General features: G+C 43.3%; 1 protein-coding gene across 4 annotated transcripts in view; it reads right to left on the bottom strand.

Moving 5' to 3' along the window:
* Positions 1-21,379, bottom strand: part of TTYH3 (tweety family member 3) — a 113,592-nt gene that overhangs the window by 17,159 nt on the left and 75,054 nt on the right. For 2 of the 4 annotated variants that reach the window (XM_018555463.1, XM_018555462.1), the window contains exons 6-12: positions 17,971-18,043; positions 16,220-16,295; positions 7,936-7,991; positions 7,134-7,226; positions 5,876-5,968; positions 4,443-4,579; positions 1,288-1,464 (exon numbers count right to left, since the gene is read on the bottom strand). In XM_018555463.1, the coding sequence (XP_018410965.1) occupies positions 1,288-1,464; positions 4,443-4,579; positions 5,876-5,968; positions 7,134-7,226; positions 7,936-7,991; positions 16,220-16,295; positions 17,971-18,043 (705 nt within the window). Of the gene's footprint in view, positions 1-1,287; positions 1,465-4,438; positions 4,580-5,875; positions 5,969-7,133; positions 7,227-7,935; positions 7,992-16,219; positions 16,296-17,970; positions 18,044-21,379 lie in introns of those variants that run through there. The other 2 variants (XM_018555465.1, XM_018555464.1) reach the window with 2 other exon arrangements.

Here is a 21,379-nt window from a genome sequence, read left to right on the forward strand (position 1 = left end):
ATTAATCTCTTATGTTATGTTTTTATGAACAAAGAAAGAAAGTGTTTGGACCTAGCCGGTGTGCGATCATCCATTTTTCTTCTATACAAAAAAAAATACCTGTTGATCGGGTCAGAAATTCAGAGCTGTCCTGTGCCCTCTGCACACCTCCTGTGAACTCCGGGGGAAATGATTATCCTCTGCACTACAAGTGTGAACTGCTTGTTTTGGTTTAGGGAGGAAAAAAACAAAGTTATACTCACCCTCTCCTTTGCGCCGGAAGGTTGTGAACAGTGCTCCCTCCAGCCTCGCTCCTTCTGTGCTGCAGCGATGGTATATCCCTCAGCATATTCACGTTCTATACACAGTGTACTGGATGTGATTATTTACGGGACCTTAGACCGCTGCAGTGGAGGGGGAGAGAGTCTCCAGGGACCAGTCTAAGAGCAAGTTGGCTCTGAGGGTCAGGTGAGAATAACAGTTATTTTCCTCCCTAGACCAAAACAAGCACTTAACCCTTGCAGTGTACGCGTAGCCCTTTACTACTACTACTACTACTATTAATCATTTTCCCAGGAGTTCTTCTTAAAGGGGCCAAATTAACAACCTGCAATTTTTATCTTGAACCCCAGAACAATTAGCCTCTATGTTGGAGAACAGGGGAGGCTTGCATAGTTTAGCATAAGACAACTGGATGAGGCTGAAACCACTGAGCCCACAAAAACGTTGCCGGTTGCCTGCGCACAACTGGAAATTAGGAGCAGAGTGCATTTCTAGCAGATCAACAGTTGTTGCTCTTTACTTGATGGGTCTGTAAAGAGTTTAAAGAGAGTGATGCAGCCGGGACGGATCCCGACAATACTGTCGAGATCCACCCAGCTGGCTAATTGACAGGAGGCTCTGCCTATATAGAGGCAGAGGCAGCTGTGCCTCCCCCCGTTCCTCCACTCAGCACTGGTGGATCGGAGAGGGGAGGGGGGAATCCCTGCGGGTAGCGGCGACTGACAGCCACCGCTCTCTGCAGGGAGATGATCGGGAAGTGAGCGAGCGACGGTATGTGTTCACTTCCTGATCAATATAGCCGACCTGTGACAGTTTAATTGTCACACGTCGGCTCAAACTATGAGGATGAGTTAAAATCATTCACCTCATAGTTCTCCTTTAATTCCCCACACTGCGGTGTGCTAGAATGTGCACCTCAACGTACATTTTAAAGATGATTGTGAACAGGCAGACAAGTTTATATTATTGCAGAAGAGACATAGCATGCAACAAAGTTACAGGACAAAAAGATATAAAAAAACTCACATGTACTCCGTCACAGGGGCGTTGCTGACTGTGTGTGCAGCGGCGGGGATGCTGGTTTCACTGCCATAGCTGCTCCCACAGCTGTATAAACTGGGCATGTGCACCCTGTACAGGTTGTCATGAGTCTGTCGTGTCCCCGGAGTGGTGGCCTCCTCATCCCCCTCGTCATAGCTGCCCCTAGCAGGTAGAGATAAGTTACTTGAACGGCAACAGCAATTAAAAGGAAAAAAAAACACACAAACAATTCTAACCCAAAACAAGCATGTAGCCAGTTAAGTGTTTGGGTATCTGATACGAACATGCTTACAGTCAAACCCAAAAAGTAAAGATTTGTTGTGTTATAGGGAACATCTAGAAATGTTAATTGTGCCTCAACAGTTCCCTGAAATATGTACCGCTTCTTAAACTTTTTACTTTAACGTAGCAATGCTCTTCCTGGTATGTGAGGGTGCCTAGACCTTCCTGTGCCTTCAGCCTCATCGCTGTATATCTGCAGTGTGAGATCTAAAGCACTGCTGCCTCTGACTGCTAGTCTCTGTAGATTTGGGGATGTCACTACTGTGCTGCTCACTGTTATCTTTGCTGGAGGCTCTGACACAAGGAAACAAAGCCCTGCCTCTACCAAGATGGCTGCTTCCACACAGAAACAATGCAGAAGGCACCAAGTCAGAAATGGGGAAAGATCAGCTACAGATAGACCCCAGGAAATACTGAGGACTAGTCCTTTACTCTATGCCTGCCTTTTTTGGGGCATAGTTTTAAGAGTTCAGTTCCCCTTTAAGTACTTCTAACAGGTTCCTTTTTAGGACCCTTTCACATGGGTGGTCTGACCTATCAGTGTTTCAGGTAGACCCGATTGGATAACCAATGCTAGTCTATGGGCAGCTGTATGTACATGGATGGGCATCCGTATACACCTGGTTACCCCCAACTCTGGTCAGGTCCAGAAAAACAAACGGAACAATATTCCATTTCGACAGATCTGGTCATGCCCGATCGGGAGCAATCTGATGTAAATGGACACATGTCCGCATGGACCAATATGGGGGTCTGGTTATTTTAGCAATGGAGGGAAAACCTGGATGTCATAATAGTGACAACTGATCGGTACCGCTCCAATCAAGGAGGGGAATCCGTGCACAGATCCCCTCCTGATTAGCCCATGTTAAAGGGGCCTTAAGGATCCCATACACAGGACCATAATCAGCCTATTCCAAGCTCTTTGGGGAAGAAAGTTTTATTTTTCATATAAGAGGAGAAAGGAGTCTGATGCATTGCCAAAAGAGGAAGAGTAGGCAGAGCACTATGTACATCTTCCATGTCATTTCTGACCAGCATCAATTATCATTCTGCACTGCATTTACTGCTCTGCAATGAAGGTGAAAAAGAATTGCTTCTTTTGGTATCTATTGTTCTCTAGAAAACAACTTGAATCAACAAATTCGGTCAGTTTTGATTTAACATGTATTGCAAGAGACTGTCAACATGATAGCCTTGAAGATATAAAATTATCCTAATAAATTGTCCTTTTTGGCTGACTCGATAAAAAAAATGGTTGTCGATATTCTATTTCAGCTGGCATTTGACTGCATTCAAAAACAATTTACAATGGAAAACAACGATAATGGCAAAATGTCTTTTTTAATACAAGAAATCAAAATCACATTGGCAAAGTGAAGGCTGCTTTTCACAAACCAGCCACAAGGTGGCAGCAGAACTGCACTAGAAAAGCTCACCCTTGAAAAGAGCCATTTTCTTGTACTGCAAAGTAATACACATTTGCACAATTCTTCATAAAAATGACCAAAAACATACATAAAAATTAAAGATTATATTTTAATGTCATTTAATCAACAGAGTTTTGAAGAAAAATGCTGACACAGGTTTTAAATGTTTTGGCTATTTCTATATTTTTGCCAGTGACGTAATGGAGATCATTAGCTCTAGAATTGTAAAGACGTGATATATTCCAGCTTTTTCTAGAATAAAATGCACGGCCTCCTTAAAGGGGACCTCCTCTCTAAACCTTTACAATTCTAAAAAAACGGACTCTGCTTATGCAGAATTTACACTATTCACTTATTTATGCAGAAAAAGCAGACTGAAGGACGATCTGCTGGCAAAATCACTATAAAACTGCTTGAGAGCAGCAACTGGACATCAAAAACAACATTTACGAGTGTCTCCTAAAAAGTCTGGCTTGGTTTTGTTTATAGCTGAACTCCAGGCAAATTGCTAAATATGCAGATGATGATTAGGAAAACTCAAGTGGATCAGAGGACTATCCCTCCCACTTCCAGTCTATAGCTGGCCATACACTTCGCTTTCTCTAAACAGCATGGATGGGGGAATCTTCCCTGCCAGCTATTGTCGGCTACACTGTTCAGCCGACAAATTTCCACCCGGCTCTATCAACAAAAGTCAATTGGAAAGCCGACTTTTGTTGAACTGGGTGGTACTGGCAGGGCTACCCAAGATCGAAATTCAATAAGCGTTTGCCCAGCTTTGGTGTGGCTCTATAGTGGGATGCCAAAGTCAAAAATCAAAGCATCTGCAAGTACTTAAATTAGTTGTATTTTTTTTTAAATTAACACTTCTCCATTAAATTGTTGGTTATTTTGTATTCATTTAGAATTCAGCTTTAAAAGGGAACAAGCTCTCCTTTTAAAACACATAAGCTAACCCAGTACTGTTATGAGCATCCTTGTTTCAAGAATTCTACGGAGATGTCCTCTGTTGATTTTAGGCAGATAAGTGTAATGCTGTAAATTGCACTTCCTTGCCAGCCAAAGACCATCCACTGAACAATTCCCCTCCACAGATCTTGCTCCCATGCGGTCATTACACTCTGGCCCCCCAAATGCCAATCTGCAGGATGCTGGGAAATCTTCATACACTTCTAAGGATTTAATTCCTTCAATATGAATGAGGACACAGGGTCCAGAAGTTGGACAGGACTAGAAAAGATCCCCCCGGGAGCTGGATTTTACTTACCATGGAGGCAAGTGCAATTTACACTTATTTTTCCACTTATCTACCCCAAAAATTGCATCTTAATTGAGTTCATTATTGGAGAAGTCTTACCCCCCTCCCTTCCCTTTGCAGACAAGCATGCAATCACACACATAAGAATATAAAAGCAGTTACTCACATACCTCCTCTGCTGCCAGGTATGGGGCACACTGCACACAATGGAGCTGAACATCAGGGCAGTTACAAAGGAGAACAGGACCAGGTATATGAGCCCCTCCACTCCATCATAGCAGAAACCAGTAAGCGATTGGACGTAGTCCTGGGAGGGGACAGAACACATGCTACATCTCAGTATCAGGGTGTCAGAACCTGGCAGATTTAAAGGATATCTAAACCTTAGAACAGAAATGGAATATATTGCTCCTTGACACGCCTTAAATGTGATGGCTGCATTCGTTTTTATGTTCAGAAAATTTGTGTTGATCTTGACAAAAATGCTGTGTCCTTGTCACTTCCTGAGCTGAACTGAAATCACAGACAATGTTATCCTCCTCCTGTAAACCACTAATCCCCATGTAAAGGAGCTGATGAGTGAAAGATTTGCTTGTAGTTGTGTTCTAGGTTGACACCCATGGCTCCCTCTATAGAAATAGTGGAGGAGCAAGTGTAACCACTATAGGAAGTGAAGTGTGCAGAACACCAGGGAAACTCCCCTGCTCCCCCCCCCAAAAAAAAAAAAAAAACACAAAAAAGGAAAAAAAAAAAGTAATGCAGCCACTACATCGGAGGACTGGTAAGCTGCAATATACCCAAATACAGTGGTACCTCGGTTCACGAACTTAATTCGTTCCACGATTCTGGTCGCGAACCTAATCAAACTGTGATCAGACTGCGATCTCGACTAGAGGAAGCCACGACCATGTGTCAGAGCGGGGAAGATGGCTACAGTTGTGTTAGTCACCCGATGCGGAGTTCGTGAACGGAAGCAAAATTTTGCCGAACGTCCTGTTCGTGAACCAAGGTTCCACTGTAGTGACTACACCCGATTGGCCAACAATTCTCCACCCAGTTCCTCTGACAAAAGTCCGTGCAATACCAACTTATGTCGAGCCGGGTGGTGCTGATAGGGCCACCCACAGGTCATATTTTGGCCAATTCAGCAGGAAACAGACATATTTAAATCAGTGTATGGCGTTTAAAGTGAATTGGGAGACAAATGAAAATCTTTAAGTTGGTCACATAAATTACAATCCGTTGTATGATTACCTTTAGGTATACCAGTTACTGTCTAGCATGAGGGGACTATCAGACTGAACATATATCAGATTTTGGCAATTTTTGACCAACACAGTCAGATATTTCATCAGAAAAAATAACCTTGCAAATGTCACAAATAGAAGAGGTTAGCTACTAGAATTCTCTTCACGAGAGAGATTTCACTGAGCAGATCCTACAGCAGATCATTCTCAAATATGTTTCCGGGTTCTCTGCTACCAACAAGGTCCATTATTAACCCAAGACAACCCATTTCTTGCTTGCGCGGATCACCCACATAGTTACAAGTATGGCTGGCCCTAGTCCTCCTGGAAACCAAGCCAACCTGACCGCTACTTACCAAGTGTAATCCCCGGCAGTCCACCAGAGCTGTGAGACGCTGCAGATTAATCTCTGTGGAGTTCAGAACTCCTTGAATGTTGAGAAGTTTGTCCTGTAACCAATGCAATCAACAGTCACTCATTTACCCTTTTTTCAATTGATTTATACATTCATATAGGAACATCACAGAGAAAAAAAAATAAACCAAATCGGCACAACATTCCCCCATTCATCCCATCCCACCACCTGTAATCAAGAATATGTATGAGTTAAGCTTGCTGCTATTTTCAGTAGAAGGGGTATATATGGCGTGGGTCAAAAAATTGCTGCAAGTTACTCAATTAATTTGTGGTGACAAAGACTATAGTAACAGGTCATTATCCTGGTTATATCAGAAATAAGCAGTAAATCATGACAGCATAGTATTGGCAGGTAAGTATGCCATTCACTACATCCTCTTAGTACTGGATGGGGTTTGCTTTTGGACGGCCGTCATTCTCTGTGAACCAAACAAAGGCCGACCCCATCCACTAACTGGAAGCTTACTGACAAATTAGAGTTTGTACACAGAGGGGCAGCTAAGCAGGAAGGCTGTAAATACAGCACACAGGATGAACAGGTCTACCTGTCATGCCAAAGATGACTCTAAACAAACCAAACTGCTTTCATTGCTCAATTTTCAACACTATGTACACTGCCTGGTCAAAAACAAAGTCACCCCCTGGATTGCAGGCAGTGTTATTATCTGGGGTCGCTTCAGTTGGTCAGGTCTAGGCTCAGCAACGGTATGTCCCCAATAAATGAGGTCGGCTGCCTACCTGAACAGACTGAAAGACCAGGCTTTCCATCAATGGATTTTTTTTCTCCCCTGATGGCCCGGGCATATTCCAAGATGACAATGCCAGGATCCATGAGGCCCAATTGTGAAAGAGCGGTTCAGGGAGCATAAAACATCATTTTCAAACATGGATTGCCGTCCACAAAGTCCAGACCTTAACCCCATTGAAAATCTTTGGTATGTGCTGCAGAAGACTTTACGCAGAGGTCCGACTCCCCCATCATCACTACAAGATCTTGGTGAAAAATGAATGCAACTATGGACGGAAATAATGTGACATTGCATAAAGGTTATCGAAATGATGCCACAGCAAATGTGTGCCATAAATCAAAGCTAATGAAAAATTAGAGTGACTTTTTTTTTGTCCAGGCAGTGTATTAAGCTGGGCTGGATTGATTACTAAAGCTCTGTGGTGAAAGAGCCAATACTGCCTTCTTACCATAGACTTGGGGTAGTCTTTAACAGCTGATCGCAGGAGGTCCAGAACTTCATCCTGCATCTCCACCAGAGCTTTATGGCCACTTGACAACAGCTGAAGGACAAAAAAAAAAAAGGTCATCACATTCTGTTCATTTATAGCACATACAGCAAACTATCAGTGGTTTTAGGACACGTGATGTATGTAACTGATACAGTGTACAATGTAAAACATTTTACAGTGTAAACTGTAAAAGTCAGTTGGTGGAATGTCCTTTGAGATGTCCCCTGGTCACACACACCTTAGTCCAGTTTGGGCAGTTGTATAGCTTTTGTGGAGACTTCTAGTTTTGTGGAAATGCTACAGAATTTCCCCAGCCCAGGGGTATCTTTTATTTTTCATATAATGAAAGCCCATGTCAGCTACAGTCTACTCCTTGCCAAGATGCAGCTCAAAAAAAGCTTGGGTTGACAATAGGATTAGACCTTTGCATTGAAGGTTTTACTCTAGGATTACCATAAAAATTATTACAATGGAGGTGTGTTAAAGGGAAAGTGCACATAATGAAGTCTAATAAGCAGAAGACATCTGTGTGTAACTCTACCCCCAACACTTGCACTTGCATACAGCAAAGCAGAAAAACTGATAAAGGTGCCACTACAACATCATGGGTCAAACTTTTTGTGTCATGATGTGGACAATGGTCATACAAAGCCCAGAGATCTAGGCAAAGCTTTTTTTTTTTTAAAACTGGATTCCAATCTGCTTATATTTGTGTTGCCTTGTTCCCCCATCCCTTTCATCAACATGCTAATGACATTACCTGCTGAAAAGGATTTGCAGATCCAGGGTTACAGGAGAGATAGTAGCTTAAAATATCTGAAAAACAAGAGATAAAAACTGGTCACAACTTGTCTAAAACAATGTGAACTGGTTTTTAGCAAACTTCAGTTTACGAGCAATGTAACGCAATAAGTAAGGAGAGAACTGGATCACTACATAACAATGGAAAAGCTTTTACATTAAATGTCTATTATGCGCTTACATTTACACAAGTTACATCCAGAAGTGCAATTAGGCACAACAGGGGCTGGAAATGGATGAATACATAAGTAGAAAGTTCAATGACTTAGTATGTAGAAAGAACCAAACACAAATACACAAAGAATACCAGAACCCCATTACTGGAGTGCTACTTGTTCTATGTACTACAAATAACAGACAAAAGAGTTCCACTGAAGTCTTCTGATAGGGGTATCCAACCTCTGTGTCCTTTACGGATTTGGGAGCCCCTGCATTATCAATTATGTCATGTTTTTGATTCAATAATATTTGTGGTCAGAGTCTGGACACAAACATGGATGACAATCTACGTACCACGACCTGAGGTGTGCCTTGGCCGCATAGGACAATATGGCTAAAAGGGGGCATACTCACGAAGATGTACTGCAAAAGGGGTATGGGTGGGTGCGTGGGATAACTGAAGACCCGCCGACAAGTGACTGCGGGATCAAGGCCGTATTTGACAGCCAGCCTCCTCCTACAAATTCAGTCAGCGATAACATTATGACATCTTCCGAATATTGAGTAGGTCCCCCCTTTTGTAGCCAAAACAGAATGGGCCAATCAAGGCATAGACTCCACTAAACCTCTGAAGGTAAGCTGGGGTATCTGGCACCAAGCCATCAGTAGCAGATCCTTTAACTCCTCTAAGTCACGAGGTGGGACCTCCATGGATTGGACTTGTTTTTCTAGCACATCCGCCAGATGCTCGATTGGATTGAGTTCTGGAGAATTTGGAGGCCAAGCCAAGATATCAAACTCATTGTGTTCTTTAAACCATTCTTTAACCATTTTTGCAGTGTGGCAGGGCGCATTATCCTGCTGAAAGAGGCCACTGCCATCAGGGAATATCGTTCCCATGAAGGGGTGTACTTGGTCAGCAACAATGTTTAGGTAGGTGGTACGTGTCAAAGTATCATCCACATGAATGGCAGAACCCAAGGTTTACCAGCAGAACATTACCCAAAGCATCACGATGACTCCACAGGCTTGCCTTCTTCCCACAGTGCATCCTGGAGCCATCTCTTCTCCAGGTAAGCAACACACGCATCCGACCATCCACATGATTTAAAAGAAAACTTGATCCACCAGACCAGACCACCTTCTTGCACTGGTCTATGGTCCAGTTCTGATAACACCCACTTCCCGGTGCAATTGTAGCGAGGTGATCAACATTATTCAATTCACCTCTCAGTGGTCATAATGTCATGGCTGAACAGTGGGAATTTTCCCTCCTACATGGACATCGTTCAATAAAAAAACTGAATCTACAGGACGTTCCAACCCTTACCATCTATAAGTTAAAAAAAAAATTTAGGTACAGCCACGAACTCTATTTGTTTAAGGTCTGGAAAAGGAACATCAATAATTAAAAAGTTTGATTTGCAAAGCAGACAAGAAAAGTGCCGATTGTCAGAAACGCTGAATAAATTGTGATCGGCGGAGTAATGCGAGATCCCGGGATAGACCAGATTTGATGCTTTCTGTTGCGAATTACAGCCGAGACGAGAGCCTGTAAACATCACCTGCCCCCCATCTAATTAAAGTCTAGCTTCGCTCTGGCATGTTAATGAGCTAGACTTGTCAGACTGATCAGAATTTCATTTTTTTTACCGTACACTGACTACGGGGGAAGAGATCTACCAAAATCAGGAGATGGAAATTCTCTTACAACTGACCTAAATACAACAAATTAGCAGTCTTCTATCATTGAAGGTGTCAGAAAAGCATCTGCACAAAGCAAAATCTAGCAACAAACCAATATTTTCATATGTTGCTGTAGAGCTGTTTATATTCCCTTTAGCTAGGGGGCGCGGTTACTTGGTGCAGTTATGCGCACCCAGAAGCTCAGAGACAGAGGGGAATTTATCAAAACTGGAGCAGCTGTGCATAGCAACCAATCAGCGTCTCCGTTTAATTTTCAACTCTTAACTGAACAAACTGAAGAGAGATGCTGATTGGTTGCCATGCACAGCTGCTCCAATTTTTGTCTGCTCCAGTTTTGATATTTCCCCCCACCCCCCAAGTGTTTTATCAGGATGATGTCAAACAGTTTACCGGGTGTTAGATCTCGGCTCTACAGTCACGTTGCCTGGCCAAAAATAAACTACACTCTCCAATATTTCATGGGACTGCCTTTACCTATGATTAGGGTATGCATTCGCCATGGCATTATTTTGATAAGCTTATGCAATGTCACAAGATTTATTTCCATCCAGAGTTGTACTAATGTTTCACCAAGATCTTGCAGTGATGATGGGAGAATCGGACCTCTGCTTAAAGTCTTCACCAGCACATCCCAAAGATTCTCAATGGGGTTAAGGTCTGGACTCTGTGGTGGCCAATCCATGTGTGAAAATGATGTCTCATACTGCCTGAACTTTTTACAATCTGAGCCTGATAAATCCTGGCATTGTCATCTTGGAATATGCCCAATGTGCCATCAGGCAAGAAAAAATCCATTGATGAAAAAAACTGGTCATTCAGTATATTCAGGTGGGCTGCTGACCTCATTTTGTGGGGACATAACGTTGCTGAACCTGCACATGACCAAGTGAAGCAACCCCAGATCATACCATTTCCCCCATTGGCTTGTACAGTAGGCACTAGGCATGATAGGTGCATCACTTCCACTGCCTCTCTTCTTACCCTGATGTGTCCCATCACTCTGGGACAAGGTAAATCCGGACTCATCAGACCACGTCTTTATGCTCCCTAGCCAATTGAAGCCTTTTTTTTCGCCGATTAGCCTCACTGATGAGTGGTTTTCTTATGGCTATACAGCTGTTCAGTCCAATCCCTTGAGTTCTCTTCACATTGTGCATGTGGAAATGCTTTTAAGTTGACTATTAAAACATAGCCATGAGCTCTACTATTGATTTTTTACCAACATATTTCACCAAAGGTTTATCATGACTATTCAAGATTTTTTTCCGACCACATTTCTTCCTCAAGGATGATAGTTCATCACTATCCATCCAGATTTTATTAATGCGTTGGACAGTTCTTAACCTATTTTTAGCAGTTTCAGCAATCTCCTTAGTTGTTTTCTTTGCTTGATGCAGGTCAATAATTTGATCCTTCTCAAACCGAGTTAGATGTTTTCCATGACCACAGGATATGTCTTCTGACATTGCTGTTTATGAAATGAGAAACTACACACTGCATCGGTTAGGGTTAAGCAGCTGAAACATATCACTGCAGTAATTATCCAATAGAAGGCTTTGACCCGTTTGCTTAGCTAAATCCAGATGGTGACTTTTTTTGGCCAAGCAGTGTGGATCACAGGGAACCTATCAGCCATTTGTTACTATGGGCTTGGCTTTCCAGATTTAAAGGCTGCTAAGAGTCGGCCCATACAGATCCGTGCGGCGTGCATGGCCGTATCGGGCTGTTACTGAGGACAGGTGCTGCGTGCAATTGTACACAGCAGTCTGTTCTCTATAGGAGTACGTAGCAGGACGCTTCCTCGAGCTGCACATCCGATGCTGGTGCGGGCGTCCGTACTCGTACGCAGACGAGATGGATCCGGTCTGTGTCTGAGCACAGACACCTGCACGGATGTGCAGTTCAGGTGAGCATACGGCTGCCTACTCCCATAGAGAAGACCAGGCTGCTGCGTACAATCACACGCAGCACCTGTCCTTCCTGGACAGTGTGAATGAGAAATGTGTGAGATTTTGCAAAAAGCCACATATACCACTTATAGCTCAGCAATCACATTCCTTTAAATATACTTGCATAGCCACCGTGTTCTAGATTCCCTTCCCAATGTCTGAATGAAGAAACCTTTAAATATTTAATGTCTCTCTGCGCGCTGCATGGACGCTTGTGTATGGACGGTAGAGCAAAGTACGCACACAGCTCCTGAAAGCAGCCAATGGAGGCTGACCGATGTTTTCTATAATTCATTCCGCTACTCTAAGGCTGCAACCACCAGCTGTTCATCTTCTCAGCGGAATCTTTGCTGTGCCGCTCGTCTCCTGCTCAACTGAGCCATTAAACTGTAATTAGCTGGCCGGCCCGACCCGTGCTTACCATTTACCGGATCGCGTGCTCAGGGTGGTCAAGTGCTTCTCTTGGCAGGAAAATAGACACGCTCTACCTTACATCATCTTTACATGAAGACGTTTATGCTAAGGCTTCATTTTGTAGATTCCATTAAAATGTCCACTTTTTAAAAATAAATGCACATCTTAATAAAATAAAAAAAGTGCATTTATTTATTTTTTTGCATTGTTGCATTGTAATGTGTTCAGTGGATCATGGGTGCAATGTTGTGGGTGCTGCAGACTCTTCCTCTTGTCCCTCTCCTTACCAAGGTATGGACTTCCAGTTACAGAATGGGAGGAAGAATGGACTACAAGTGTGGTGATGTCAATCACTGAGAACTACAAGTCCCCCCTGCCGCCGTGGGACTGGTAAAGGATCTGTGAATGGATGACTGTAGGCAGAGCCAAGAAGTCGCGCCAAGTTCAAAAAAAGAGCAGAAGTCTGTGGGGCGAACCCCATGATTTAGGTAAAAGGTAAGGGGGGGGGGAAACGACTTAGCTTTTAGGACATTATGTGAAAATGCAAGGTGTAGTGCAATGAAAGCATCTTTGGAAAGATTCACAGCAGATGGCACACCGAAGGAATACAGACAATGCTGAATTTACAACAGCACCCTCTCAGGGATCGCCCAAAGCAAAAGATCTCAGGGGTAGAGCCATCTTGGGATGTGGGCTGAGATTCACACTGCAGCTACTTCTGTTGTGCCTCGATGAAAGCAAAATCTAAGGAACGATATGCCCAGTATGCCTGTATCCATATGGGTGGAAACGAACTAACTGCACTGTGGTCTTTTCTGTTGAGACTAACTACTGTATAGGTTGGATGTCTGAGAACTAGATTGTTCCTTTACCTCAAAAGCAACCCCTCCTTGCGAGGCTTTATCCAACATCCGGCTCCTTTACATGACGGGATTAGTACATCTCCTACTCTACTTCCAGGTCACACGCTCCTTGACAGCAGTTCTCACAGACCCAAAAGTGTTGCAGGGTCATGTCTCCCCGCCCCTCTCGTTCAGGCCATTCACAAAACACCAGGATTCTTTTTGTAAATGGCCTGGAGAAAAGAGAGGCAGACACACAACCTCAGCACTGGAGTCCACCATTCTCTTCTCGGGGCCACTCAAAAATACAGTCCCAGGATTGATTTTGTAAATGACCCGCAAAAGAGGGAGGCAGAGACACAACCTCAGCACTGGGGGTCCACCCTCCTCTCCTTCAGGCCACTCACAAAACACAATCCTGGGATTTTATGAATGGCCTGGAGAAGAGGGAGGCAGAGACACAACCTCCACTGGGGTCTGTGAGATCTGCAGTGCACACATCCGAGCGGGCTGGAAGTAGAGTGGAATCTCTACTAATCTTAGCATGTAAATGGCAGGTTTGCAGAATTGTAGGGGGGGTGCGTATGATGATGTAAAGGTATGTTTAACACTGGTAAAGTTATTGTGCATGGTGTTGTTCTTTAAATCTCTTTGACAAATTCTATTTTACAGCCATAAAAAATTGCGTGGGATGCAGATTTGATTTAGAAAGCAGATAGATGCTTAACAGTTAAGTTGGCAAAGAGTGAAATCCACGCTCTATTTCTGGGTATAAAAATAATCACTGCACGAGATAACTGGGTTAGGGCAGAGCCTTGACAGCAGGTTGAATAGTAAGTGTGATCCTCTTAGCCCCCTAATGGAACACATCTGAACTCAAGCACCGGGCTGTAATCTGTGTTAATGTCGGCGGCCAGCAGCTGTAGAAGGCCAGCGGTCAGCCAGTAAATGTGTGAAGGGAAGAGAGCAGATCACGAAGCCAGGCGCATTTATCACTCATTTCTAGCTCAAACAAAGGTGGCGTCTCCCACACCGCACTCACCCTTCCATTATTCAGCAAGCTACATTCACCCCTAGTGTCGTCAGATCATGGAAAGTCTATTGCTGGGATAATGTTTCCCTTTGTAATGAAGCACCATAAATAGGAATCAGAGGAAATGGAGAGCAATCAAGCCAATTCAGGATGTATTATATCACTCCGTATAGAGCTGCACTGGCCGAAGAAACAGCAAAAATACCAAAGCTGACAAATGATGACACTGATACTAAATAGCATCAAAAAGTAACGCACACAATAAAAAAAAATTTAAAAAAAGCTTGTGCAAAGAGATCATAAAACAAAAAACATGGTGCATCTCTCTCTATGATGATCATTAGTAACAGTGTTGCCGGCTGCTGTACTCCATAGTTTGCCTCGTTACTATGCAATTACTTCTGGACTAACACTCAAAGCATACCTGTCACATCAGCTTAAATTAAGCCTCCAGCTGTACAACATGACACGGCTTACCATTAAGCAGGCATGCTTGCCTGCACCCTTCCATATGCCAATACAGCCTCTACAAAGATCATAAGAAAAAGCTGACTTGCTCAAAGTCAGGATTTGCATATGGCTAGGCACCACCACTCCCCATGACAGTGCTTAGGCTAGGCAATGAGTTCCTAGGTCACTAAGCTCTGAACTGTAGGTGTCCAGGGTTGCTAAAGGTAAGATATGGCACCAGAGTGTAATACAACTGAAGGCTTATTTTGATTTCTAAAGAGGAACCCATTGTATACATTTTTTTGAATCCATACTTACCTTTTGTACCGTTTTATTCACAAGAAACACGTTTATCTGTTGTGCTCCACGCCGGATCCCGCGCTGCCATATTCCTCTCTTTTGAATTGAGAAAGCTGGTTGGATGACCAGTGAAACGTCTCCAAGAAAAATACAGCATGTCCAGTTGCCTTGACTTATTTTTTACAAATATACCATGACCTGAATGAATGAGAACCTTCACAGATATTCCCTCTCTTTATTCATCGGGAGCTGGCTAGCTCTTCTGGGTTCTTGCAGCTGGCCCCATGATGTTGCATCACCAGGTCAACCCTGCTGTGTGAAGCCACTGCTGATGCCTCTTGGTTTATGTGACATGAATATCCCAGGAGACTACAGAAGCAAGGATGATGTCATTCTCACCTAGGCAGGCATGGAGGCAGGGGTGGCATGAACTTCTTTGTTAGATTAAGAAGAGGAGAATTACAATGAAGTAACATGGTCTTTTGCTGTGAAAGTCAACTTTATAAAAAACACAGGAGACATGTGTTTACATTTTCAATAGTAGATGGAGGATTGCACAAATGTTCTATATTTTGCCACTTTGAATATTAAAAGGTGGTTCTCCTGGGGGGCGTGGCCAAGCGGCGTGCATGGACGGACGCTGATCGAACGGTGCTCTTGTCCGTGGTAGCGGTGAGACATCCCTCCTGCAGTAGGGGAACCGTCGCCATGTTATGTCATTACCACTTGGGGCCTGGAAATGTTTGGGTCAGGTCCTGATAGAAGTGGCTTCACCCCCAGCCTTTTGGGCACTGTTCTAGCACTTGGTGCTTGAGTTTTGGTTACGTTAAGGGGTCCGGGCTTGTTAGAGTTGGGTTAACAAGCGGGGTGGGATGGGAATGGTAGTTCATGTTGGGATGTCGGTTGATGTTTTCTACTGTTTGTATGTTATGACGCTCTACAGAAAACCAATAATATTTCATCTTTCACAAGATTAGCGTAGTCAGTGTAGAATAATAAGAGGAAATTGTTGATTAGTTCCTATGGATACACCAGCCTACACCAGTTATTCCAATATTTAAAAGGACAACTCCACGCAAAGAGATTATTTCAATTTCATGTCGTCGACACCAAGTTAAGCTGGCCACCTGATTCTTGTATCCATCAGTAGTTTTGACCCATCTCCTCATCATAAGGCCACAGCTAATCAAAGGAGGGGGAGAATTCTGTTGGGAGTTCCCTAGCGCTAAAACTTTGTAAAGTCACACCCACATTTATTAAAGAATTTTAAATCTGTCCCTCTGAAGCGGGGGCACTTAGGAGATATGGTTACAGGGATAAATGACCGCCCTTCGTTCATATGAAACAAATGAGAGCTAACAATCAGTGGTAGGTGAAAAAAATCCTTACCTGGATTCAACACAGATTTTTCTTCCACTATTTTGGTGATAAAGGTGTCAGGATCCATGCAGAAATCACTGGAGCCCTTGAAGGTGGAAGAACAAGAGATTAGAAAAGGCCAGCTCAAATGTCATCAGTATATGGCAATATGGCTTGTGGCTATGCCCTGTGTCTTATATGAAGTACATGGTTAGCAATAGCCTGAGATGCACCGATACTAGTATTGGTATTGATACCTAGTATTTGGGCGATTCATGACGTGCCACACTATTGGTCAGGAAGCCAGGCTGCCTAGCAATAAGTTAAGTCAGCTTCCTAGCCAATTAGGAAGCTGGGCACCATGTCATGACCTGCCTCCCGGTTTGGCTAGGAAGCCAGTTTCATTGGCCTGGCAACAGGTGAAATTAGCTTCCTAGCCAATCAGGAAGCTGGGCGGCACATCATGACCTGCCAGCTGGCTTCTTGATTCGTCAGGAAGCCAGGCTGCCTCGCAGTGTCGCCAGGGAAGTGAAGCCGGTGTTCTTTCGATAGAACACCGGCTTCCCAGGCAATTCCTGATAATTCAAGCCCACGGATGCCGGTATCGGTATTCGGAATTGGCGAGTACCGAAAATAAATAAAAATCGGTACTTGTACTCTATACCAAAAAAAATGGTATCGGAGCATCTCTAATATATATTTAGATTATACATACATACATTTTTGCATATAAACACATGAAAGGATACATTTTTTATTTTAAAATGCACCTTCTATGTTCAGTATCAGGTATTGCCTGCGATGGTAGAAACCGGCTACTACTGTAGATGATGTACTCAGATGTCCTGCTGATGACTGGCTGCTCTCCTCCTGCTGTTTTAAGAGACCCTGATGCAGAACCATTTTTAACAATCATCCCATAGGAATATATGTGCATTTAAGTTATGTATGTATGTATGTATGTATGTATGTATGTATGTATGTATGTATGTATGTATGTAAAGCATGTTATTTACCTATTAAAGCTTCTCTTGTGTAGATATCCAAAAACCATGAGATTGCTGTTGGGTGTGCTCATCTAGGATGTGATGTCAGCAGCCCTAGTAGACTCAGAGCTCTCACTCAAATGGCATTCTATTTTCCCTGGCAGCTACAGGTCATGTAAGGAGGTGAAAGGAGGGGCAGAGGAGCTGGGCCAGAGCAATCAGATACTCCCAGAAGAGGAGAGGGCTAGGACATGCTAGGAAATTGTCTCTCCCTGGGGCAATCACATTTTAAAGGCACATTGCAAGTGATTAAAAAAAAAAAAAAGTACAGAAAAGGAAAAATACTGCAAGTAAGCATTTCATTACTGTGATTTTTTTTTTAAAGTTGGCAACAGAGTTTCTTTAAAGGAGGCCATCAGGTATTGGTCACAACGCTGTATGGTGCGCAGCAGACATCTTCAACAATAGTAAATTAGATTAGTAAATATGGGATATTAAAAATAAGGAATTCAGACTGCATGGCCTTTTCATAAAAGCGTTCACACAAGATTCACGCAACAAACCCAGGATTTTTCCAACTGAATCCTAATTGTGTGTGAATCTTGGGGGATAATATACATAGCCCCCTAGGAATCTTATGATGTATACATGTAAAACAAAGATGACAGTTCCCAAACAAACACATTCAAACACATTCCTCACATATATGCCAATTTACTTTACTCATTTGTGTGATGTAAACGATCACAGTTGAAATCCCTCCAGAGGTTCATGGAGAAGAAATATTGTACTCACCACAGCCACTGCAAGCTCCACACCCATGGATGCCCAACTAATGATCAGTGCCATGACTCCAAAAAAACATACGCTGCAAACAGGAAATGAAAGAAAAAAAAAGAGAATGTTACCAAATGTTATCACTTTATAAATGTATAAACAGAGTCCGGGGTGCGAGCCCTTTTCTTGCCATCAGATTTAACACTGCTCCCTCAGTAGAAGACTCCTTGCATGACATTCAATAAGTGTATGGCCAGCTTATGTGACACTAAACTCAAGAGTTAAATCTTAAAAATATTCAAATACCAAAATTTATCTTATTTGTGTATCACTCGGCTGTAGATCCTCGAATCACTCCTGTGATAGACTACAATCTCATGTTTAGTTTACAAATTTGTACTGAGATAGTAGTCCATCACGGGAGTGAGCTTGGAGCGGTGACTACTTTACAACACACACAGGGACCATGGGGAACAAAAGCAGCCACCCTCCAGAAGGAAGGACAGTGTCAGCACTAATTTAGAGATGATTTGAGGATCTACAGCCAAAATCCCGAGGTTAGTGTCACTTTAAAGATAAATGCGAAACTATCAGGAGCATCTGTAACTGCTAAATCCAACCAGTTATGCCTTCCACCTACGTACTTTGCTTACCATGACAGCTCAATGAAAACACTCTCACACTGTGTGCCAGCTCCCTTTATTGCATGAAGCTGACTGACAGCATAGCTCACATGGGGAAAACTACTCTGTATTCTCTGTACTTTTTACTAATTGAAAAGGGTCAGATTTCCCAAAATGTTCGCTGCACTAAGTGGTCTTCACTGGAAGATTCAACTGGTATTTGTGAGACTTTGCAGGCGGGCCAAGAGAAAACTATAATTAAAGCAGAACTTCAGGGACAATTTTTTTTTATTTACCTTTGCAGTGGGGCTACCCCCCACACTGCAAGGGTTAAGTGCTTGTTTTGGTCTAGGGAGGAAAATAGCAAAACTTAAGGTGCCCATACACTCTACAACCCTCGCAAGACTTTTGTCTTGCGAGGGTTGTAAAGTACTTAAAAAAACATACGATCTGCCCATCTTGGACAGGCAGATCGTGCTTTCGATGACTGCAATGCTGAACGGGCGATGTGCGTTCTCACGATCATGTTAAAAACCAGCCGAAAATCGTACGATTCTCGGCTGGTTTTCCAACATGCTCGATATACAAAAGTCGTGCGACCGTACATTAGAAACGGTCGCACGCCTTCCATACACTGCACGATTCTCGTACGATTGCGGGATTTCCCACGATTCTCGTACGATTGCGGGATTTCTCACGATTCTTGTACGAGAATCGTGCAGTGTATGGGCACCTTTACCCAATCCTTGTAGCTGGCTGGCTCCCTCCAGCCTGCGATGATATGTCCCTTGGCATCCTTACGTCCTATACACCTTGTATAGAACGTGATGACTCCAGGAATCTTAGACCTCTGCAGCAGAGAGCCTCCAGAGACCGGTCTACGAGCAAGCCGGCTACAAGGACCAGATGCATATGAATTTAAATTTCCTCCCTAGACCAAAACAAGCACTTATCCCTTGCAGTGCGGGGTTAATAAATATTTTCCCCAAAGTTCTTCAAGTGCTGTAGCCATTTTCTAGAAATCAGATGCCATAGTTTTCTTTTAACAGCAAGTGGGGTCATCTACCTGGTTATCCTGTCTGTTAAAGCTGTGTAAATCTAATTTTGCATGCCAAAGAGCACCCTTGTACATATTCTATCTGGATATTTAGCTGTTTGGCTGGATTTCAGCTTTAGGCTAGGTTCATACCTGGACGACTCCTGACCGACTGTCACTGAGTCGCCCACCACAGCCGATCGCACTGTGGGTGCCATTATTTTCTAATAACAAATTAATAACAAATAACAAAAAAAAAAGCCAGGCATTGTGTGCGTCGCAAAAAAAGGGTACTTTTACCTTTTTTTAGCTATTGCCACGCAGATGTAACCCCATTGAAATCAATGGGGCCGATCGGCAAATAATGTGTGCACTAGCACACGATCACGTGGTCCCGGTTGTGGCTCAGGTCTGAACCTAGCCACAATGTAATGTTGCCACAAAAAAAAATCACTACAGCACTCCTCTCAAGAGCCCTCAGCCCTGATGCAAGCAAATGGGTTGGCTGTTTGAAAGAGTTCTGCAAATATCAAAATGCACGATAGGTGGATATCAACCTGCAGGAGTGGGCATGCCTTTGCATGCAGACCACTCTACCCAACACCCAAATGTGATGCTGAGCCCCATGATTGAAATCCAATAAATTAAAGGGTGCGCCAGGGTCTTTTCGGCTCGGGAGAAAGGGCTAAATAATGCTGGCTCTATCCGATTTGCTGCGGCCTCTATTGAGAGATGCTCACGGTGTGCAGTGAAATGACAGTAAGCAATTACAGTCCAGAAAAGGAGTCGGTACAACTGTGCAAGCCTGAGGGTAAGGCCGGAGTTCAGCTTTAGCAGATGATGTACATCCCGAATGTAGGACTGAACTTTCTTCCACTTCTTTGCCTTTCTGTAAACTTGTTGGGAACGGTTCCCAGTCCCCCCCGCTCCTTGCCTCATGTAACCTACAAGCAGTTGAAGCCTCCACACATGCACCCAGGATGTAACAAAAGACTGAACACACTTCAAAGTACAGCAAGGCTGTCGCTGAATTCATAATGAGGATTAGACACTTTCAATAGCTTTAAGCTCAAAGCCAAGACGAAGGAAAAAAAATCCTCAAAGCTTCAGGGCAAAGGTAAAGCAGGGCTACAGGGACTTCCTACAGTGTAAATTTCGACCTTCCCGGGGTAAGGATAAGGAGCAGCAGGAAGACATATTATTGTATGCCAAGACGAAGCAGTGTACAGCAACTGGTAAAGGGGAACTCCAGGTACAAACTATATAGATGTTCAGAGTCAAAAACAAATTTTTTTCATTAAAAAAAAAAAGGTATTTTAAAGACCTCATAAAGAGGTTTGGTAATCTGTACCTATGATGCTTTAAAGAGGAACTTTACCCATATCTACAAAATAACAAAGGCACCTTTAGAACAGTTTAGTAATGACAGATACTTAGAGAATTGCAGGATTGTTAATCTTTGCATTCCTTATTTTTCTTTTCCTCCACATGCTTCTCACAGTGGCCATTTTTACTAAGGGCAGATGAATCCATCTCCCTTTACTTTCTGGAACTCCCGCACATGTGATTAAGACATGTGACCATGCACATCATCTCAGGGGAGGAAAATGCCTCCATAGGTTTCTTATGTGTGGACCTGTAGCGACAAACCTGGGTTGACCAATCTTGCAGGAAGAATCAAACAGTCCAAGGAGGATTATCCCAAACAGGGCTAAGATTCCCCACAGATAAAGCGGGAGCGGAGGATGTCTTCAAAGGGTACAAACAT

The sequence above is a fragment of the Nanorana parkeri genome, unplaced genomic scaffold (assembly GCF_000935625.1).
Source record: "Nanorana parkeri isolate BGI_ZX_2015 unplaced genomic scaffold, ASM93562v1 scaffold197, whole genome shotgun sequence".
NCBI lineage: Eukaryota > Metazoa > Chordata > Amphibia > Anura > Dicroglossidae > Nanorana > Nanorana parkeri.